We start from the raw sequence: 22,888 nt of genomic DNA on the forward strand, positions 1-22,888 counted from the left end.
ACGGGCCGGCCAAGGCAAGGGCGCTGGACAAGCTGGCTGGGCGTGAAATCCCGACAAACTAGCAGAGGCGTGAAAGACTGGTGAGCCGGCTGAGGCACAGGATCCTGATGATCCGGGTGAGGAATGACTGCCTGTCAATCCCGCTGAGGCATGGGAGCCGGCTGGGAGTAAATACCTGACGATCCGGCTGAGGTCTGACGTGGAATGGGCACCTTCCGAGCCAACTGGGGCAAGAAACCTCTTGAGCCAGCTAGGGCGTGACATCCCAACGAGCTGGCTTAGGCACCCCCGGTTCCATCGGTGGCGGCCCCCGGACCCGACGTCACCATTAACCGGAAAGCCAGCACTCCCTAATGCTTCGTTTGGTGGCTTCAGCATCCTGTAAGGACCGACGCTGGAGATGAGAAGCAGGTACGGGACTTGAACATTTAATGAGGAACAGACAGGTGACAGGACCAGCATCACACAGGTATACAAAGACATACGAACATTAATGCTGAAGCGGGGAATAGAGCGGGGGAACCGATATAGGGGAGGTAATGACGAGGTGATTGAATCCAGGTGAGTCCAATAATCGCTGATGCGCGTGACGGGGTAAAGCAGGTGTGTGTAATGATGGGAAGCCTGGGAGAAAAGCAGGAGCAGGCATCGCACTATGCGACTAGAAAGGTTCATGTAAGACATCACAGCACAGTTGCAATATATTGGGCATATGGGAACCAAAAGACGATGGTCTATGGAGATAGGTGAGCTGGGCTGAGAGTAGCAGAGGAGTGGGATTAAAGAAGCTCATGCTCGGTAATATGAATTACTGTAAACACTATAGATGTCTAAGTATCTATCCAAAATGTAATGTGTATAATGAATTATTTATATGTATAATATATAAAATATATTTTATTTTCATTGAACAACATAATGCCATGATGACCTAGTGAAAAAAACACACCAGTTGCTTTCATAATTTCTTTAAACAATAAGATCAAATCTACTAGCATTTCCCATAAATGGATATGTATCATTTTGGAAGGAAACGTTTCTCATGTTTCCCCATCTGAGCTCAGAGTAGATGAGATTCCTAATGTTTGTCTCTGTTGTGTTGAAGTCCAATCAAGCAGGAGAGACCAGCCTCACCTGTACCCAGCTGTGTGTCCATGAAGAGTGACTGTTCTATGCTTGAACCTATAAAGTTTAGAGAAGTAGACTTTTCACCTGAACAAAGGTAAGAAGAACTCATGGGTTATGGTCAGTGAGTTAAACAACACTGTCTCTTGTCATTTCTCCTCTCCCATTTTCCCATTTATTTTTGTTGTTTTCATAATCCATAGGCTTATCCTTTTCTTCCATTTTCACAGTCCTAAAACAATATGAAACAAACACAACATTCCCTCCGTGTGTGTGTGCACTCCTGCAATGTTTTGTCCACAGAAACCAACAGGAGGGATCAGAGTCAGAGATTCTCAGTGGTCAGTCTTCCCAGAGTCAACATATAGACCTGACCATATTCAGTGTATGTCGTCCTGTTTTCCTTAGTCCAGAACTCGCACATGTCTGTGAGAGTCAGAAGCAGGATAAAGAATTGGACGCTGAAGATGAGAAGCAGGAGAGAAGTGCCAGAAAGGGGTCTCTGAAGATCACACTGCACGACCTGAGGAAAATGAACCAGAAAGAGCTTGCTGACACACTGGAGAAAAGTAAGAGCTGTCTGCCTCATGTTGAATGCTGTTTTATAACATGTAAAAGCTGTAGCTAAAGTACAGCTAAAGTAGCTGTGTAACTCAATGTTATTGTAGCAGCCTTAACACACACCTACTTATAGAGAGACAACATTAATGAAACCATCAATAATAATATAATCAGTAACACCAGTGTGTAATGCATTAAGAAAACATTTACATGTTTCCACAGGAATTTAAGATAATAATTTATTGTAATGTACAACCTTCTAACACAGTCCTACAATACAGTAGGCAATAAAACAGATGTAATATTAATATCCTTTGTGTTATTTCTAGATTCAGACGAGCTTGCTGAGATTTGCCAACGTGAACTCAAATCTAATCTAAAGAAGAAGTTTCAATGTGTATTTGAGGGGATCGCTAAACAAGGAAACCCAACACTTCTCAATAAGATCTACACAGAGCTCTACATCACAGAGGGTGGAACAGGAGAGGTCAATAATGAACATGAGCTGAGACAGATTGAGACAACAACCAGGAAACAAGCAAGACCAGAGACTGCAATCAAATGTAACGACATCTTCAAACCCTTAACTGGACAAGACAAACTTATCAGAAATGTCCTGACAAAGGGAGTCGCTGGCATTGGAAAAACAGTCTCTGTGCAGAAGTTCATTCTGGACTGGGCTGAAGGACAAGCAAATCAGGATGTCCAATTTGTATTTTCGTTTCCTTTTCGGGAGTTGAATATGATGAAAGCGGAAGAACACAATTTGATTGAACTTCTCAATCACTTCTCAATGGAAACCAAACAATCAAGAATCTCCAACTACGACAAGTACAAAGTTCTGTTAATCTTTGATGGTCTGGATGAGTGCCGACTGCCCCTAGACTTCCAGAAGAACAAGATCTGTTGTGACGTCACTGAGTCAACCTCAGTGGATGTTCTGCTGACAAATCTCATCAAGAGGAATCTGCTTCCCTCTGCTCTCCTCTGGATAACAACCCGACCTGCAGCAGCCAATAAGATCCCTTCAGAGTGTGTTGACCAGGTGACAGAGGTACGAGGGTTCAATGATCCACAGAAGGAGGAATACTTCAGGAAGAGATTCAGTGATCAGGACCTGGCCAGCAGAATCATCTCACACATAAAGACATCAAGGAGCCTCCACATCATGTGCCACATTCCAGTCTTCTGTTGGATTTCTGCAATAGTCCTTGAACACATGCTGGAACATAAGAGAGAAGAGATGCCCAAGACTCTGACTGAGATGTACACACACCTTGTGGTGTTTCATACCAAACAGAAGAATGAAAAGTATCTTGGGAAAGAAGAGACTGGTACACTCTGGAATCAAGAGAGCATTCTGTCACTGGGAAAACTGGCTTTTCAACAGCTTGTGATTGGCAATCTGATTTTCTATGAAGAAGACCTGAAAGAGGCTGGCATCGATGTCAATGAAGCCTCAGTGTACTCAGGATTGTGCACACAGCTCTTTAAAGAGGAATGTGGGCTGTACCAGGACAAGGTGTACTGCTTTGTGCATCTGAGCATTCAGGAGTTTCTGGCTGCTGTATATGTGTCACTCTTATTCATCAACAACAATGAGAATCTAATGGCTGAACCTCAATCAACGTCAAGGGACTTTTCTTCGCTGTTCAGAGACAAGCCTGACGTTACTTTCTACAAGAGTGCTGTGGATAAAGCCTTACAAAGTGAGACGGGAAACCTGGACCTTTTCCTCCGCTTCCTTCTGGGCCTCTCAATGGAGTCCAATCAGAAGCACTTACGAGGTCTACTGACAAAGACAAGAAGCAGCTCACAGAGCCATGAAGAAACAGTCAAGTATATCAAGGAGAAGATCAGGGAGAATCCCTCTCCAGAGAGGAGCATCAATCTGTTCCACTGTCTGAATGAACTGAATGACCATTCTCTAGTGGAGGAGATCCAAAGATACCTGAAATCAGGAAGTGTCTCCAGTGAAGAACTCTTACCTTCACAGTGGTCAGCTCTGGTCTTTGTGTTGCTGACTTCAGAAAAAAATCTGGATGTGTTTGACCTGAAGAAATACTCCAGATCAGAGGACGGTCTTCTGAGGCTGCTGCCAGTGATCAAAGCCTCCAGAGTTGCTCTGTGAGTACATAAAATGACATTTAAGTACTAATCATCAGGAAGAAATATTATGTTTAGAGAATATTGAATCAATGCATTGCTGTTCACATTAGTATGACAATAAGCGCATACAATTGTAGGAGACGGAAGATGAATCTGTTTTTTGAGAGAATAAGCCAAATGCATCTGACATTGTCTTTCTACACTACTTGTGTTAAATTGACAGTATGTTTGAAATCATAATGATGATCTCTTTGTCAGGCTGTCAGGCTGTGGAGTCACAAAGGAAGGCTGTGCTTCTCTGGTCTCAGTTCTGAGGTCAAACCCCTCACACCTGAGAGAGCTGGATCTGAGTAACAATGACCTGAAGGATTCAGAAGTGAAGCTGCTCTCTGCTGGACTGGGGAATCCCCACTGTAAACTGGAGACTCTGAGGTCAGTGTTCTTGTATTTGGAATACAATGATCCACATGTGTTTACCAGACACACATATGTTAGCATGTTTTGTTGTAGCCTCTGTACCTCGCTCTCATTATTATTCATGATTCATTCATGCTTTTCTTAATGATGGCATCATCAGGATTAATTTAATAGTGTTTAGAAGCATGTTATCTACTCACTTAGAAATAAAATTACTCCAGTCATCATCCACAGTTAGTATTGGGCAAAACATAAACCAAAACAAACTGCAAATGCAACCAACTAGTTTTGGACTGGATACTAAGCTGTTTACTACTTTAATACACTGTAAGTGAATTGGTCAAAATACTTATGACTTCTTCAAATAGGTGGACTAGATACATAAAGTGCATTAATTTCTAAACGGTGAAACAGATATGTATGAAAATACCCTCAAATAAAAGGTGGCATTATACACTGTCACCTCATAGGAAACATTTGATCTCAAATCCAAAATGCTGGAACATAGAGACAAATTTAAAATGATAGCTTCATTGGCAAACTAGATATGGTGTGGACTTTTTACTGAATACAATCTAAATCTGATACCTCACTGTTTTTTGACTGATACTGCTTTTTAAACTGGTCTGGTCAGTCTACTCAAATATGTATACTATATATTTCTCTCTACAAGCAATACTTTGATAATTTTACCTTTTTAATAATGGTGCATCCGTTTATGAATAGCTATGGTAGGTTTATGGACACTGACATATCTGAAAATGTTGAAAAAATATACTGCCACAAGTTTAGCAGTGTGATTTTAAAATAATTTTTCTCTTTGCAGGCTGTCAGGCTGTCGAGTCACAGAAGAAGGCTGTGCTTCTCTGGTCTCAGCTCTGAAGTCAAACCCCTCACACCTGAGAGAGCTGGATCTGAGTAACAATGACCTGAAGGATTCAGGAGTGAAGCTGCTCTCTGCTGGACTGGGGAATCCCCACTGTAAACTGGAGACTCTGAGGTCAGTATTCCTGTAGTTGGTCAACAATTGATAACTGTTAATTTAACAGATCCACATGTGTTTACCAGGCACACACAGTCCACACCATATGTCTTTGGACAGTGAAGATTACGGTTTTAAATTTAGCGCTATGCTTCAGCATTTTGAATTTGAGATGCGACGGTACAGAATGTCACCTTTTATTTGAAGGTAATCATACATATTTGTTTTACCGTTTAGAAATGACGTTTGTAGTTCTCCCATTTGAAAAAGTTTTAGTAAGGATGACCATTTTGTGCATTTTGTAGTCAAAAGTTTAGTATTTGGTCCCATATTCTTTGCCTGCAGTGATTACATAAAGCTTGTGACTCTACAACCTTGCTGTATGCATTTGCAGTTTGTCCTGATTGTGTTTCGGATTATGTTTTTCCCAATAAGAACTGAATAATGTCCTGTCATTTTGGAGTCACTTCACTTGTATTTTAAGTAAGAATAGATGATGTTTCTAAACACTTCTACATTCATGTGGATGCCACCATGATTATGAGTAATTATGAATGATGATGAATGAGAAAGTTACAGAGATCATACTGTTATTGGTAATGCTGAGAGATTATATACTGTCACCTCATATGAAACATTTGATCTCCTATCCAAAATTCTCTAGTATAGAGCCACATTTGAAATGTTAGCTTCATTGTCAAACTAGATATGATGTGGACTCAATACAATCTAAATCTGATACCTCACTGTCTGTCTTTTGACTGATACTGCTTTTTAAACTGGTCTGGTCAGTCTACTATAATATTTGCACCATATGTTTCTATCTACAAACAGTACTTTGATCATTTATCATTGTTAATAATGATACATCCATTTATGAATGAATGTCTGGTTTCAGGACTCTGAAATATCTGAATATATTGGAAAAATATACTGCCACACTTTTCCCCAACACAGAATAGCAGTGTGATTTGAACATGATTTTACTCTTTGCAGGGTGTCAGGTTGTCTATTCACAGAGGAAGGCTGTGCTTCTCTGGTCTCAGCTCTGAAGTCAAACCCCTCACACCTGAAAGAGCTGGACCTGAGTTACAATCACCCAGGAGACTCAGGAGTCAGACTGCTCTCTGCTGGACTGGAGGATCCACACTGCAGACTGGAGAAACTCTGGTATGTTTATGGGTTTATGTCAATGTTCATATCAGACATGTTTGATTTAAGACAAACAAAGTTATATGCTGTGTGTGTGTGTGTGTGTGTGTGTGTGTGTGTGTGTGTGTGTGTGTGTGTGTGTGTGTGTTCACGTGTATCACTCATTGACTGTCCATTATTCTGCTTACCGCTACAGTGTGGATCATGGTGGAGAGTACACAATGAAACCTGGGCTTAAAAAATGTGAGTGTTTACTGCTGTGAAGAATATGACTAAGAATAAGTCTTAATTCAAGTTAAGCCAAAGTCAAAGACCACCATCATGACTTACTTGGTCATATTAAATATCAGCTGTGGTTCTACAGAAGCAGAAATCAGGGACACCAGGGTCTAGAAAGAGTTGGTTTGACAATGTGTGTGTTTGTTACACTAGTCAGGTGTGTGTGGTGTGTGTTTTCATGCATGCATACAGGTGTAATTGTGTGTAATTAATCAGAATAAGTGTGTTTTATGTTGCCCTACAGTATAACATATGATCTTTCAACAAGTCTCAAGTCACCATAGCTTCTCATTTTGATACCTAGAAACATCTACATCAATTAATTAGTGAAGTGAGTTAACATTCTAATGTGAATGATGATGATTTCTAATATTGTGTCTTGTTTCATCCATCAGATGCCTGTCATCTCACACTGGACCCAAACACAGTAAACAGACACCTCTCTCTGTCTGAGGAAAACACAAAGGTGACATATAGGACAGAGGAGCAGCCGTATCCTGATCACCCAGAGCGATTTGAGGACTGGAGACAGGTGCTGTGTAGAGAGGATCTGACTGGGCGCTGTTACTGGGAGGTAGCGTGGAGTGGGAGAAGGGCTGATATAGGATTAACATATAAAGGCATCAGCAGAAGAGGACAGGGTGATGACTGTGTGATTGGATGTAATGACAAGTCCTGGAGTCTGGTCTGCTCTGACAACAGCTACGATGCCTGTCACAATTATAATCTCCATACCATAGCCGTCCACTCCTCCAGATCCCACAGAGTAGGAGTGTATCTGGACTGGCCAGCCGGCACTCTGTCCTTCTACAGAGTCTCCTCTGACACACTAACCCACCTGTATACATTCCACACCACATTCACTGAGCCCCTCTATCCAGGGTTTAGGCTTTATAATGACTCCTCAGTGTCCCTGTGTCAGGTCGTCCCTGTGTCAAACACAACATAATGTTTCACTCTAATCATGTGTTTTTATGTTTGATCACATGGAGTAACACACACACACTCCAGTTTCAGCCAGTTTATTCCTGTAAACAATAACCATGGTAACTCTCTCTTTCCGTGATCCTGAACCCTGAGAGAACAGTTCAGACACACTGGACACACACATACACTGGACATAAATGCACTGGACACACCCACATACACACCAGTTTGGGCCAGTTTATTCCTGTAAATACACGGAACGAAAATAAACATGTTTCATGAGCTGAAATAAAAGATCCCATCCTTTATTCCTTTATTACTGTTGATTTGCTAAGATCATCCATCTGTTTCAAGAAGCTGATTAAAGAAGTGCACCTTCCCTGGGGACAGTAAAAGATGTGCAGTTTAATCAAATAACACAACGCCACAGATGTCTCAAGTTTTAAGGGAGCGTGCAATTGGCATACTGACTGCAGGAATGTCCAAAAGAGCTGTTGCTAGAAATTTGAATGTTCATTAGTCTAAGCACCCTTGAACATTGTTTTAGAGAATTTGGCAGTACGTCCAACCGGCCTAAAAAATGCATACCAAGTGTATGGTGTAATGTGGGTGAGTGGTTTGCAGATGTCAACGTTGTGAACAGTGGTGATGTCATGATATGGGCAGGCAGGGTAGCCTAGTGATTAGAGTGGTGGACTAGCAACCGGAAGGTTGCAAGTTCAAATCCCTGAGCTGACAAGGTACAAATCTGTCGTTCTGCCCCTGAACAGGCAGTTAACCCACTGTTCCTAGGCTGTCATTGAAAATAAGAATTTGTACTTAACTGACTTGCCTAGTTAAATAAAGGTAAAAACAATTAAAAGGACAACGAACACAAGTGCATTTTATCGAGGGCAATTTGAATGCACAGAGATACGGAGATGAGATCCCATTGTCGTGCCATTCATCTGCCGCCATCACCTGATGTTTCAGCATGATAATGCACGGCCCAATGTCGCAAGGATCTGTACACAATTCCTGGAAGCTGAGAAAAAAGTTATTCCATGGCCTGAGTACTCACCAGACATGTCACCCATTGAGCATGTTTCGGATGCTCTGGATAGACGTGTACGACAGCGTGTTCCAATTCCCATCAAGATCCAGCAACTTTGCACAGACATTGAAGAGGAGTAGGACAACATTCCACAGGCCACAATCAACAGCCTGATCAACTCTATGAGATGTTATGTCACGCTGCAGGAAGCAAATAAATGGTGGTCAGACCAGATACTGACTGGTTTTCTGATCCATACTTTCTTAAAGTGTCTGTGAGCAACAGATGTATTTCCAGTCATGTGAAATCCATAGATTAAGGTCTATTAATACATTTTATTATATGAACTGTAACTCAGTAAAATCTTAGAAATGGTTGTGTTTATATTTGAGTTCAGTATAATAAAAAAGAGCAGTTCTTTTTTTTTCAATGTAAAGTTTTATCAAGTTTTCTTGTTTTTCAATCAACCAACAAAACACATTCCACATTCACAGGCTTTAAAAAAAGAAAAAGTCAAAAAATAATAATACATATGAAAAAATAAAAATACAATTAAAATGAATGATAAAGTCAAATAAAAGCATTTATTTTCCTTGGTGCATATATATATATATACACACACACATACGCACACGTACTCAAAAACGAAATTAAAATAAAAACACACAAAAAAAACATATAACACTTGCAGCAGCACTATCAAGGTTCTAAATGTTTGACATATTACCTCAACTAACCGGTGCCCCCGCACATTTTTATTCCTTTTTTTTATTTAACCTTTATTTAACCAGGTCGGCCAGTTGAGAACACCTTTATTTAACCAGGTCGGCCAGTTGAGAACACCTTTATTTAACCAGGTCGGCCAGTTGAGAACACCTTTATTTAACCAGGTCGGCCAGTTGAGAACACCTTTATTTAACCAGGTCGGCCAGTTGAGAACACCTTTATTTAACCAGGTCAGCCAGTTGAGAACACCTTTATTTAACCAGGTCGGCCAGTTGAGAACACCTTTATTTAACCAGGTCGGCCAGTTGAGAACACCTTTATTTAACCAGGTCGGCCAGTTGAGAACACCTTTATTTAACCAGGTCGGCCAGTTGAGAACACCTTTATTTAACCAGGTCGGCCAGTTGAGAACACCTTTATTTAACCAGGTCGGCCAGTTGAGAACACCTTTATTTAACCAGGTCGGCCAGTTGAGAACACCTTTATTTAACCAGGTCGGCCAGTTGAGAACAAGTTCTCATTACAACTGAGACCTGGCCAAGATAAAGCAAAGCAGTGCGACAAAAACACCAACCCAGAGTTACACATGGAATAAACAAGCATACAGTCAATAATACAGTAGAAAAATCTGTATACAGTGTGTGCAAATGAAGTAAGGAGGTAAGGCAATAAATAGGCCATAGTGGCAAAGTAATTACAATTTTGCAATTAACACTGGAGTTTGCAGATAGGACACCGGATAAATCAGGAGAAACACTCCAGATATGACAAACTGACCCTAGCCCCCCGACACATAAACTACTGCAGCATAAATACTGGAGGCTGAGACAGGAGGGGTCAGGAGACACTGTGGCCCCATCCAATGATACACCCAGACAGGGCCAAACAGGCAGGATATAACCCCACCCACTTTGCCAAAGCACAGCCCCCACACCACTAGAGGGATATCTTTAACCGCCAATTTACCATCCTGAGACAAGGCCGATTATAGCCCACAAAGATCTCCGCCATGGCACAACCCAAGGGGGAAGAGCACGTCAGTGATTCAACCCACTCAAGTGTCGTACCCCTCCCAGGGACGGCATGAAAGAACACCAGTAAACCAGTGATTCGGCCCCTGTAATAGGGTTAGAGGCAGAGAATCCCAGTGGAGAGAAGGGAATTATAATGACAGAGTATTGGATATTATAATTCTAGAATAGTAGATAATATAATGACAGACTAGTGAATATTATAATGACAAAATAGTGGATATAATAATGGCAGAATAGGAGATAATATGATGACAGACTAGTGGATATTATAGTGACAGAATAATGGATATTATAATGACAGAATAATGGCTATTATAATGACAGAAAAGTGGATATTATGACAGAATAGATCATATTATAATACCTTAATAATGGATATTATGACAGAATAGTTAATATTATAATGACAGAATAGTGGATATTATAGTGACAGAATAATGGATATTATAATGACAGAATGATGGATATTATAATGACAGAATAGTGGATATTATAGTGACAGAATAATGGATATTATAATGACAGAATGATGGATATTATAATGACAGAATAGTGGATATTATAGTGACAGAATAATGGATATTATAATGACAGAATGATGGATATTATAATGACAGAATAGTGGATATTATAGTGACAGAATAATGGATATTATAATCACAGAATGATGGATATTATAATGACAGAATAGTGGATATTATAGTGACAGAATAATGGATATTATAATGACAGAATTATGGATATTATAATGACAGAATAGTGGATATTATAGTGACAGAATAATGGATATTATAACGTCAGAAAAGTGGATATTATGAGAGAATAGTCATATTATGACAGAATAGTTAATATTATAATGACAGAATAGCGGCTATTATAATAACAGAATAATGGATATTATAATGACAAACTAGTTGTCACATCTGCTCCTGCAACACCTTCTAATGCTCATCCTGTGTCTCCTTGACCTGCCGCCACTCCCCAGTACTCTCTCCTTCTCCCTCCCTCCCTCTCTGTGTGTGTGTTTGTGTGTGTTTGTGTGTGTGTGTGTGTGTGTGTGTGTGTGTGTGTGTGTGTGTGTGTGTGTGTGTGATTGTGTGATTGTGTGGGCGGAGACAGGTGTGCTGGAGTCAGAGCAGATCCCCACCAGCTGCAACCTGTTCCATAATCAAGACCTCTACAAATACTCAGCCCTGCTACTTCCACACTGCCAGATCGTAATCTCTTCTCAGTCAGTCTACGTTTCCAGCCGTTTGTTACTATTCAGATCCTGTTATCCTGGTGTGCCTGATTTCCTTGCCTGACGCTGTTTTCCTCTCTGCTACAGTTCTGCCCGCTCTGACTCTGGTCCCTGTCTCCAGTCCCACGTCTCGTTATCCTGCTACTCTGTCCTGGATTCCCCACTCAAGCACTCCGTTGGATTCCCCTCTGGACCTGCTTACCTTGTCTCAACCCCTTTCGCTTCAGCCTCTGCCTCCGCACCTGGTTTCCAGCAACCTGCCCAAGCTTCCCCTGACCTGCACTCCATTGTCCCCCTGTGTTTCAATAAATACCTTGGTTACTTCATCCCAGTCTCCTCGTCTGAGTCTGCTCTTGGGTTCCCTGTTCCACTCCGCGTAACAGTACGATCTGGCCAAAGAGATGAACCCAGCAGACTCTGCTACTCTCCACAAACCCTCGTCGGCCAAGGTGCTCTGCTCGAGCAACATGACCAAGCCCTGAAGACCCTTCTGGAGCACATCAAGGAGTTTTCAGAGCCTGTCTGACCTACTGGGCCGACCCTTCGCCCAGAGCTCACAACCAGTTCCAAGTCCTTCTCTTCCGCTCTGGGAGCCGTTTGTTCCGACTCCCGAGCGTTATGATGGAAACCTCGGAGCTTGCAGAGGCTTTTGGTACAATGTTCACTAGTATTTGAGCAGCTGCCCTACTCTTATGTTAGCGAACGGGCCAAGATTTCCTTTCTGATTGGCTGCCTCGTGGAGCAGCGCTCACCTGGGCCACGGCGGTGTGAGAGAGACGGTCCCCAATCTGCTTCTCCTACTCCAGATTCACGGAGGAGATGAAGAAAGTCTTCGACTGTGCCTGTGTCTGTGAGAACCGTCCCTGTCATCCTGCGTCTCTCTGGAAATCACCAGTAAAAGATCCGTTTCCACATAATCGACTATCCTTACTCTCCCCTGGTTCTTGGCCATCCCATGGTTAAAGCTACACAACCCACAGATTGACTGGACTGCCGGAAAGGTAACCACTTGGAGTTCATTTTGTCACTCTAATTGTCTATATTCTGCCCTTCCCCCTGCCTTGTCTGTGCCCAAGTTCATTCCAGAACCTCCGGACCTGTCATCAGTTCCTCCCGAGTATCATAATCTAGCTCCTGTGTTCAGCAATCATCCCGCCCTGTCGCTGCCACCTCAACGGCCGTACGACTGCGCCATTGACCTCCAGCCTGGAGCTCCTCTCCCCAATAGCCGGTTGTGTAACCTCTCTTGCTCCGAGTAAGAGGCTATGGAGAAGTACATCCAGGATTCTCTGGCTGCTGGACTTATCACGCCATCTTCCTCCCCGGTGGGTGCTGGGTTTTTCTTTGTGAAGAAGGATAGGTCACTGAGGCTGTGAGTAGACTTCTGTGGGCTGAATGATATTACAGTAAAGAACAAGTACCCTTTGCCACTCATCAGGTCTGCTTTTGCCCCCCTCCATGGTGCCACAGCGTTTACCAAACTCTACCTCCGGAATGCCTACCACCTTGTTCGCATAAGAGAGGGGATGAGTGGAAGACTGCGTTCAACACACCAGTTGGTCACTTTGAGTATTTGGTCATGCCTTTTGGTCTTACTAACGCCCCTGCTGTTTTCCAGAAACTAGTCAATGACGTGCTGAGGGATGTGATTGGACGCTTCGTTTTTGTCTATTTAGATGACATCCTGACATTTTCCAAGGACCCCGAGGCTCACCAGCAACACGTTCACCAAGTTCTTCAACGGCTGTTGGAGAATAAGCTCTTTGTTAAAGCTGAAAAATGTGAGTTCCATGCTGCCTCAGTGTCTTTCCTGGGTTATATTATTGCACAGGGACAGTTACGAATGGACCCCACCAAGGTCATGACAGTCACAGAGTGGCCTGCGCCCTCTAACCTGAAGCAGCTACAGCGTTTCCTGGTAGGCATATAGGCTTTTCACTAGGGTTGAATTTACTCATCAGTAAACTTTGGAAACAGCTTGATTTTACTACTTTTAATGATAAGAATAAGCCCATATCTGATTGATCAGAGGGGTTATGTCCACATGTCAAGCCAACAGGCGCAGGGCGAGAGCTTAAAACGCTTCGTTTTTACAATCTGAACACCTGAATCACTACATGGACTAGGGTTGAATATACTCATCCTATAGGCCAGGCTACACATATTCATATACAGCATACATAGGCCTACAAGGTCATACAGATTTTAGGTTTTAGGTCAGAGGCATGGTGCCGCGACGTGTTGACTCACTTGAAGCTGACTGCTGTGTTCCTGAGTGAGCCGAGATAGAAGGGAGTTCTGTGTTACCATCTGAACTCTGACTCTCATATCTGCTGCCGATGAAACAGGTTTAAAGGGCTCTATTCAATCCGTGTCACTGAAGTCAAGCTTTACAGCGCAATTAAAATTTAAGGAAATGTTCCTGCTTTCATGGAGACTGCATTCACGGTAAACGCTGCATATGTCGGATCAATCTGAAATAGGGCTGTCCCGAGCCATACCATTACCCAGCATCCAAGAGGATACTTCCATGGGCTTGGAGGTAAAGCAGCTGGAAGAGTGGGCCACATCCAACAACATGATCCTGAATGGGAAAAGGTCTGTGGAAATTGGGATATGTTTTTCTAGAGACCATCCGCAATCTGTACCATTGATAGAGGACAGGAAGTACTAGTGGTAACAACCAAGTATCTTGGTTTTCATCTAGACTCGAACCTCAGTGGTAACACACATGTGTGGCAGTCAGTGAGGAAGGCCTCAAAATTGAATATCTGGTCAGTCTATACTACACTGGTCAGTCCTTGTCTGGAATACGGTGGAGTGCTGTTAGTTGGATGCAGTAACACGGTGGAGTTCTGTTAGTTGGATGCAGTAATACGGTGGAAGGCTGTTAGTTGGATGCAGTAATAAGGTGGAAGGCTGTTAGTTGGATGCAGTAACATGGTGGAGTTCTGTTAGTTGGATGCAGTAATAGGGTGGAAGGCTGTTAGTTGGATGCAGTAATAGGGTGGAGTTATGTTAGTTGGATGCAGTAACACGGTGGAGTTCTGTTAGTTGGATGCAGTAATAGGGTGGAGTGCTGTTAGTTGGATGCAGTAACACGGTGGAATGCTGTTAGTTGGATGCAGTAATAGGGTGGAGTGCTGTTAGTTGGATGCAGTAACACGGTGGAGTTCTGTTAGTTGGATGCAGTAACACGGTGGAGTTCTGTTAGTTGGATGCAGTAATAGGGTGGAGTGCTGTTAGTTGGATGCAGTAACACGGTGGAATGCTGTTAGTTGGATGCAGTAATAGGGTGGAGTGCTGTTAGTTGGATGCAGTAACACGGTGGAGTTCTGTTAGTTGGATGCAGTAATAGGGTGGAGTGCTGTTAGTTGGATGCAGTAACACGGTGGAGTTCTGTTAGTTGGATGCAGTAACACGGTGGAATGCTGTTAGTTGGATGCAGTAACACGGTGGAGTTCTGTTAGTTGGATGCAGTAATAGGGTGGAGTTCTGTTAGTTGGATGCAGTAACATGGTGGAGTTCTGTTAGTTGGATGCAGTAACACGGTGGAATGCTGTTAGTTGGATGCAGTAACACGGTGGAATGCTGTTAGTTGGATGCAGTAACACGGTGGAGTTCTGTTAGTTGGATGCAGTAATACGGTGGAATGCTGTTAGTTGGATGCAGTAACACGGTGGAGTTCTGTTAGTTGGATGCAGTAATAGGGTGGAAGGCTGTTAGTTGGATGCAGTAACACGGTGGAGTGCTGTTAGTTGGATGCAGTAATAGGGTGGAATGCTGTTAGTTGGATGCAGTAATAGGGTGGAAGGCTGTTAGTTGGATGCAGTAATAGGGTGGAGTTCTGTTAGTTGGATGCAGTAACATGGTGGAGTTATGTTAGTTGGATGCAGTAATACGGTGGAGTTCTGTTAGTTGGATGCAGTAACACGGTGGAGTTCTGTTAGTTGGATGCAGTAACACGGTGGAGTGCTGTTAGTTGGATGCAGTAATAGGGTGGAATGCTGTTAGTTGGATGCAGTAACACGGTGGAGTGCTGTTAGTTGGATGCAGTAATAGGGTGGAATGCTGTTAGTTGGATGCAGTAACACGGTGGAGTTCTGTTAGTTGGATGCAGTAATAGGGTGGAGTTTTGTTAGTTGGATGCAGTAAAAAGCAGCAGGTCAACTAGACAGGGTGCAGAGGAGGGCCTTGAGGATAATCTCCAGAGGTGGAGCAGTCCAAACACAGCTCCCCTCACTGCAGAGCAGGTGAGATCAGGCTGCAGTGCATCTGGTGAAGGACATGCACACTCTTGACCATCCACTGAATGACCTGCTAACCTCCAAAAAGAGGGAACTGCACCACCAGACTCTTGAGAAACAGCCACAAACTGTCCTGTATGACTGTCCTGTACAACTGTCCTGTATGACTGTCCTGTATGACTGTCCTGTATGACTGTCCTGTATAACTGTCCTGTATGACTGTCCTGTATAACTCTCCTGTATAACTGTCCTGTATGACTGTCCTGTATAACTGTCCTGTATGACTGTCCTGTATAACTGTCCTGTATGACTGTCCTGTATGACTGTCCTGTATGACTGTCCTGTATAACTGTCCTGTATAACTGTCCTGTATGACTGTCCTGTATAACTGTCCTGTATGACTGTCCTGTATGACTGTCCTGTATGACTGTCCTGTATAACTGTCCTGTATAACTGTCCTGTATGACTGTCCTGTATAACTGTCCTGTATGACTGTCCTGTATGACTGTCCTGTACAACTGTCCTGTATAACTGTCCTGTATAACTGTCCTGTATGACTGTCCTGTATGACTGTCCTGTATGACTGTCCTGAATAACTGTCCTGTATAACTGTCCTGTATGACTGTCCTGTATAACTGTCCTGTATGACTGTCCTGTATAACTGTCCTGTATGACTGTCCTGTATGACTGTCCTGTATGACTGTCCTGTATAACTGTCCTGTATAACTGTCCTGTATAACTGTCCTGTATAACTGTCCTGTATGACTGTCCTGTATAACTGTCCTGTATAACTGTCCTGTATGACTGTCCTGTACAACTGTCCTGTATGACTGTCCTGTATGACTGTCCTGTATGACTGTCCTGTATAACTGTCCTGTATGACTGTCCTGTATAACTGTCCTGTATGACTGTCCTGTATAACTGTCCTGTATAACTGTCCTGTATGACTGTCCTGTATAACTGTCCTGTATAACTGTCCTGTATAACTGTCCTGTATGACTGTCCTGTATAACTGTCCTGTATGACTGTCCTGTATGACTGTCCTGTATAACTGTCCTGTATAACTGTCCTGTATGACTGTCCTGTATAACTGTCCTGTATGACTGTCCTGTATAACTGTCCTGTATAACTGTCCTGTATAACTGTCCTGTATGACTGTCCTGTATAACTGTCCTGTATGACTGTCCTGTATAACTGTCCTGTATAACTGTCCTGTATAACTGTCCTGTATAACTGTCCTGTATGACTGTCCTGTATAACTGTCCTGTATGACTGTCCTGTATAACTGTCCTGTATAACTGTCCTGTATAACTGTCCTGTATGACTGTCCTGTATGACTGTCCTGTCCTGTATGACTGTCCTGTATAACTGTCCTGTATAACTGTCCTGTATGACTGTCCTGTATGACTGTCCTGTATAACTGTCCTGTATAACTGTCCTGTATAACTGTCCTGTATGACTGTCCTGTATGACTGTCCTGTATAACTGTCCTGTATAACTGTCCTGTATGACTGTCCTGTATGACTGTCCTGTATAACTGTCCTGTATGACTGTCCTGTATGACTGTCCTGTATAACTGTCCTGTATGACTGTCCTGTATGACTGTCCTGTATAACTGTCCTGTATGACTGTCCTGTATAACTGTCCTGTATAACTGTCCTGTATGACTGTCCTGTATGACTGTCCTGTATGACTGTCCTGTATGACTGTCCTGTATAACTGTCCTGTATGACTGTCCTGTATAACTGTCCTGTATGACTGTCCTGTATGACTGTCCTGTATGACTGTCCTGTATAACTGTCCTGTATAACTGTCCTGTATATCTGTCCTGTATGACTGTCCTGTATGACTGTCCTGTATGACTGTCCTGTATGACTGTCCTGTATGACTGTCCTGTATGACTGTCCTGTATGACTGTCCTGTATAACTGTCCTGTATGACTGTCCTGTATGACTGTCCTGTATGACTGTCCTGTATAACTGTCCTGTATAACTGTCCTGTATAACTGTCCTGTATGACTGTCCTGTATGACTGTCCTGTATAACTGTCCTGTATAACTGTCCTGTATGACTGTCCTGTATGACTGTCCTGTATGACTGTCCTGTATAACTGTCCTGTAACTGTCCTGACTGTCCTGTATGACTGTCCTGTATAACTGTCCTGTATGACTGTCCTGTATAACTGTCCTGTATAACTGTCCTGTATAACTGTCCTGTATGACTGTCCTGTATGACTGTCCTGTATGACTGTCCTGTATAACTGTCCTGTATGACTGTCCTGTATATAACTGTCCTGTATGACTGTCCTGTATAACTGTCCTGTATGACTGTCCTGTACTGTCCTGACTGTCCTGTATGACTGTCCTGTATGACTGTCCTGTATGACTGTCCTGTATACTGTCCTGTATAACTGTCCTGTATGACTGTCCTGTATAACTGTCCTGTACTGTCCTGACTGTCCTGTATGACTGTCCTGTATGACTGTCCTGTATGACTGTCCTGTATAACTGTCCTGTATGACTGTCCTGTATGACTGTCCTGTATGACTGTCCTGTATGACTGTCCTGTATAACTGTCCTGTATGACTGTCCTGTATAACTGTCCTGTATGACTGTCCTGTACTGTCCTGACTGTCCTGTATGACTGTCCTGTATACTGTCCTGTAACTGTCCTGTATACTGTCCTGACTGTCCTGTATAACTGTCCTGTATGACTGTCCTGTATAACTGTCCTGTATGACTGTCCTGTATGACTGTCCTGTATGACTGTCCTGTATAACTGTCCTGTATAACTGTCCTGTATAACTGTCCTGTATGACTGTCCTGTATGACTGTCCTGTATGACTGTCCTGTATGACTGTCCTGTATGACTGTCCTGTATAACTGTCCTGTATTACTGTCCTGTATGACTGTCCTGTATAACTGTCCTGTATGACTGTCCTGTATAACTGTCCTGTATAACTGTCCTGTATAACTGTCCTGTATGACTGTCCTGTATGACTGTCCTGTATACTGTCCTGTATGACTGTCCTGTATAACTGTCCTGTATAACTGTCCTGTACTGTCCTGTATGACTGTCCTGTACTGTCCTGACTGTCCTGTATAACTGTCCTGTATAACTGTCCTGTATGACTGTCCTGTATAACTGTCCTGTATGACTGTCCTGTATGACTGTCCTGTATGACTGTCCTGTACTGTCCTGTATGACTGTCCTGTATAACTGTCCTGTATAACTGTCTGTACTGTCCTGTAACTGTCCTGTATGACTGTCCTGTATGACTGTCCTGTATAACTGTCCTGTATAACTGTCCTGTATAACTGTCCTGTATGACTGTCCTGTATAACTGTCCTGTATAACTGTCCTGTATAACTGTCCTGTATGACTGTCCTGTATAACTGTCCTGTACGACTGTCCTGTATAACTGTCCTGTATAACTGTCCTGTATAACTGTCCTGTATAACTGTCCTGTATAACTGTCCTGTATAACTGTCCTGTATGACTGTCCTGTATGACTGTCCTGTATAACTGTCCTGTATGACTGTCCTGTATGACTGTCCTGTATGACTGTCCTGTATAACTGTCCTGTATAACTGTCCTGTATAACTGTCCTGTATAACTGTCCTGTATGACTGTCCTGTATAACTGTCCTGTATAACTGTCCTGTATGACTGTCCTGTATGACTGTCCTGTATAACTGTCCTGTATGACTGTCCTGTATAACTGTCCTGTATGACTGTCCTGTATAACTGTCCTGTATAACTGTCCTGTATAACTGTCCTGTATGACTGTCTTGTATGACTGTCCTGTATAACTGTCCTGTATGACTGTCCTGTATAACTGTCCTGTACTGTCCTGTATAACTGTCCTGTATAACTGTCCTGTATGACTGTCCTGTATGACTGTCCTGTATACTGTCCTGTATAACTGTCCTGTACTGTCCTGACTGTCCTGTATAACTGTCCTGTATAACTGTCCTGTATAACTGTCCTGTATAACTGTCCTGTATAACTGTCCTGTATGACTGTCCTGTATGACTGTCCTGTATAACTGTCCTGTATAACTGTCCTGTATAACTGTCCTGTATGACTGTCCTGTATGACTGTCCTGTATAACTGTCCTGTATGACTGTCCTGTATGACTGTCCTGTATGACTGTCCTGTATACTGTCCTGTAACTGTCCTGTATAACTGTCCTGTATAACTGTCCTGTATAACTGTCCTGACTGTCCTGTATAACTGTCCTGTATGACTGTCCTGTATAACTGTCCTGTATAACTGTCCTGTACTGTCCTGACTGTCCTGTATGACTGTCCTGTATAACTGTCCTGTATGACTGTCCTGTATAACTGTCCTGTATGACTGTCCTGTATAACTGTCCTGTATAACTGTCCTGTATAACTGTCCTGTATGACTGTCCTGTATGACTGTCCTGTATAACTGTCCTGTATGACTGTCCTGTATAACTGTCCTGTATAACTGTCCTGTATGACTGTCCTGTATGACTGTCCTGTATAACTGTCCTGTATAACTGTCCTGTATAACTGTCCTGTATAACTGTCCTGTATGACTGTCCTGTATGACTGTCCTGTATAACTGTCCTGTATAACTGTCCTGTATGACTGTCCTGTATAACTGTCCTGTATAACTGTCCTGTATAACTGTCCTGTATGACTGTCCTGTATGACTGTCCTGTATGACTGTCCTGTATACTGTCCTGTAACTGTCCTGTATGACTGTCCTGTATGACTGTCCTGTATGACTGTCCTGTATAACTGTCCTGTATGACTGTCCTGTATAACTGTCCTGTATAACTGTCCTGTATGACTGTCCTGTATGACTGTCCTGTATAACTGTCCTGTATAACTGTCCTATATAACTGTCCTGTATAACTGTCCTGTATAACTGTCCTGTATAACTGTCCTGTATAACTGTCCTGTATGACTGTCCTGTATGACTGTCCTGTATAACTGTCCTGTATGACTGTCCTGTATAACTGTCCTGTATGACTGTCCTGTATGACTGTCCTGTATAACTGTCCTGTATAACTGTCCTGTATAACTGTCCTGTATAACTGTCCTGTATGACTGTCCTGTATGACTGTCCTGTATGACTGTCCTGTATAACTGTCCTGTATGACTGTCCTGTATGACTGTCCTGTATAACTGTCCTGTATGGCTGTCCTGTATGACTGTCCTGTATAACTGTCCTGTATGACTGTCCTGTATGACTGTCCTGTATAACTGTCCTGTATAACTGTCCTGTATAACTGTCCTGTATGACTGTCCTGTATGACTGTCCTGTATGACTGTCCTGTATAACTGTCCTGTATGACTGTCCTGTATGACTGTCCTGTATAACTGTCCTGTATGACTGTTCTGTATAACTGTCCTGTATAACTGTCCTGTATGACTGTCCTGTACAACTGTCCTGTATAACTGTCCTGTATAACTGTCCTGTATGACTGTCCTGTATAACTGTCCTGTATAACTGTCCTGTATGACTGTCCTGTATAACTGTCCTGTATAACTGTCCTGTATGACTGTCCTGTACAACTGTCCTGTATAACTGTCCTGTACGACTGTCCTGTATAACTGTCCTGTATAACTGTCCTGTATGACTGTCCTGTATAACTGTCCTGTATGACTGTCCTGTATAACTGTCCTGTATAACTGTCCTGTATAACTGTCCTGTATAACTGTCCTGTATGACTGTCCTGTATAACTGTCCTGTATAACTGTCCTGTATGACTGTCCTGTATAACTGTCCTGTATAACTGTCCTGTATAACTGTCCTGTATAACTGTCCTGTATGACTGTCCTGTATAACTGTCCTGTACAAACCACCTGAGAAACCCACTCTGCTGTCAGACTGTATGGTAACTCTACCAAACATTATATTTTTTACAATCACATTTTAACATTTTAATTTCCATCATGACAAATGTCCTGTAATGGATCAACTGTTCTGTATTTTATTCATGTCACTTATGTGTTATGTATTTTGAATGAGTTTTTTTGTTATTATTCATTTTGGAAATTCTGCATTTCTTAAGTTTTATCCAAGCAAGAATAAATAAACTCAAACTCAAACATGATTAAAGGAGCCCAAGGCACCTTGATTACATAGATCACACAGAGGAGAGGTTATGATGTTCATTAAATTATGTTTTCTAGGTGGAAGTTATACCTTGTGTATGAGATTAAAATGTATCAACTGGTGATTAGGATGAACCCACTAAGTTCCTGATGAAGTCAACTAGTGAGCCTCTATAGCAGCTAGTTCCATGGACAAAGTGATTTCAATGGACTTTGACAAAGTCAGATGACTTTCAGTCAACAATCTCTTTTGTGTAGCTTCACTCCGTAGCCCACATACTAGTGGTGTCATTTAGAACACCATTCAACTCAGTGTTCTGATAGTTTCTTTAATGCAGCAGCAAACGTTGTCACCGATTCTCCCTCTTCCTGATGTCTCCTGTGTAACCTGAACCTTTCAGCATTAACTAGTGGTTCCTGTGAAAAATGTCCTTTAAGTATCTCCACAATATCCCCATACGTCTTATTACCTGATCTGTCTGACTGTAGCAGGCTGCCTAGTAAATTACATGTCACAAAAAAAATGGAGGCACAATGTTATCCGCATCAATGTCCTTTGCAAGAGCAAAATATTCAAACCGTTCTATATATGAGCTCCATTGCTTAATACTTTTATCAAACTGTCCAATGTTTCCAACACTTGCAATCATTTTTTGTTTCTCAATAGGCTCCTGATTGTCACTCACTTCAATATTGTCCTCAAGCACAGCAATATTTTCCTCATTCACATGATCTTCATTCACTTCACTTATTGATGTTTCCTCCTAAGTTTGCTCATTTAGCACTTTTTACTTCCAAAGTTTGTCTTGAAAAGTTGAATAAATGTCCTTTCCTTTACTCATTCCTCCCTTTTCAATCACGTTGTTTTCCTGCTCCGACGTCCGTCTCAGGTCCTTTTCTGCCATCCCTGACGATGTTAACTCTCTCTTTCTTAGCTAGCTCCACTATGCACTTGCCTCTGCT

General features: G+C 42.5%; 1 protein-coding gene across 1 annotated transcript; it reads left to right on the forward strand.

Annotated features, from left to right (window-relative positions):
- The first annotated feature begins 729 nt into the window (after window positions 1-729).
- On the forward strand, window positions 730-7,574 carry LOC139422597 (NLR family CARD domain-containing protein 3-like). The gene is made up of 9 exons (XM_071173742.1): window positions 730-746; window positions 1,106-1,222; window positions 1,534-1,694; window positions 2,022-3,813; window positions 4,054-4,227; window positions 5,039-5,212; window positions 6,191-6,364; window positions 6,543-6,589; window positions 7,021-7,574. The coding sequence occupies exons 1-9, from the start codon at window positions 730-732 to the stop codon at window positions 7,572-7,574; spliced, it is 3,210 nt and encodes a 1,069-aa protein (XP_071029843.1).
- Window positions 7,575-22,888: the final 15,314 nt, after the last annotated feature.

The sequence above is a fragment of the Oncorhynchus clarkii genome, chromosome 12 (genome assembly GCF_045791955.1).
Source record: "Oncorhynchus clarkii lewisi isolate Uvic-CL-2024 chromosome 12, UVic_Ocla_1.0, whole genome shotgun sequence".
Taxonomy (NCBI): domain Eukaryota; kingdom Metazoa; phylum Chordata; class Actinopteri; order Salmoniformes; family Salmonidae; genus Oncorhynchus; species Oncorhynchus clarkii.

Excerpts from the sequence above, each read along its gene's own strand:
- LOC139422597 (XM_071173742.1), top strand. Across the intron at positions 3,814-4,053 it reads AAAGCCTCCAGAGTTGCTCT|GCTGTCAGGCTGTGGAGTCA; the intron begins GTGAGTACATAA and ends TCTCTTTGTCAG. Across the intron at positions 6,365-6,542 it reads TGCAGACTGGAGAAACTCTG|TGTGGATCATGGTGGAGAGT; the intron begins GTATGTTTATGG and ends TTACCGCTACAG.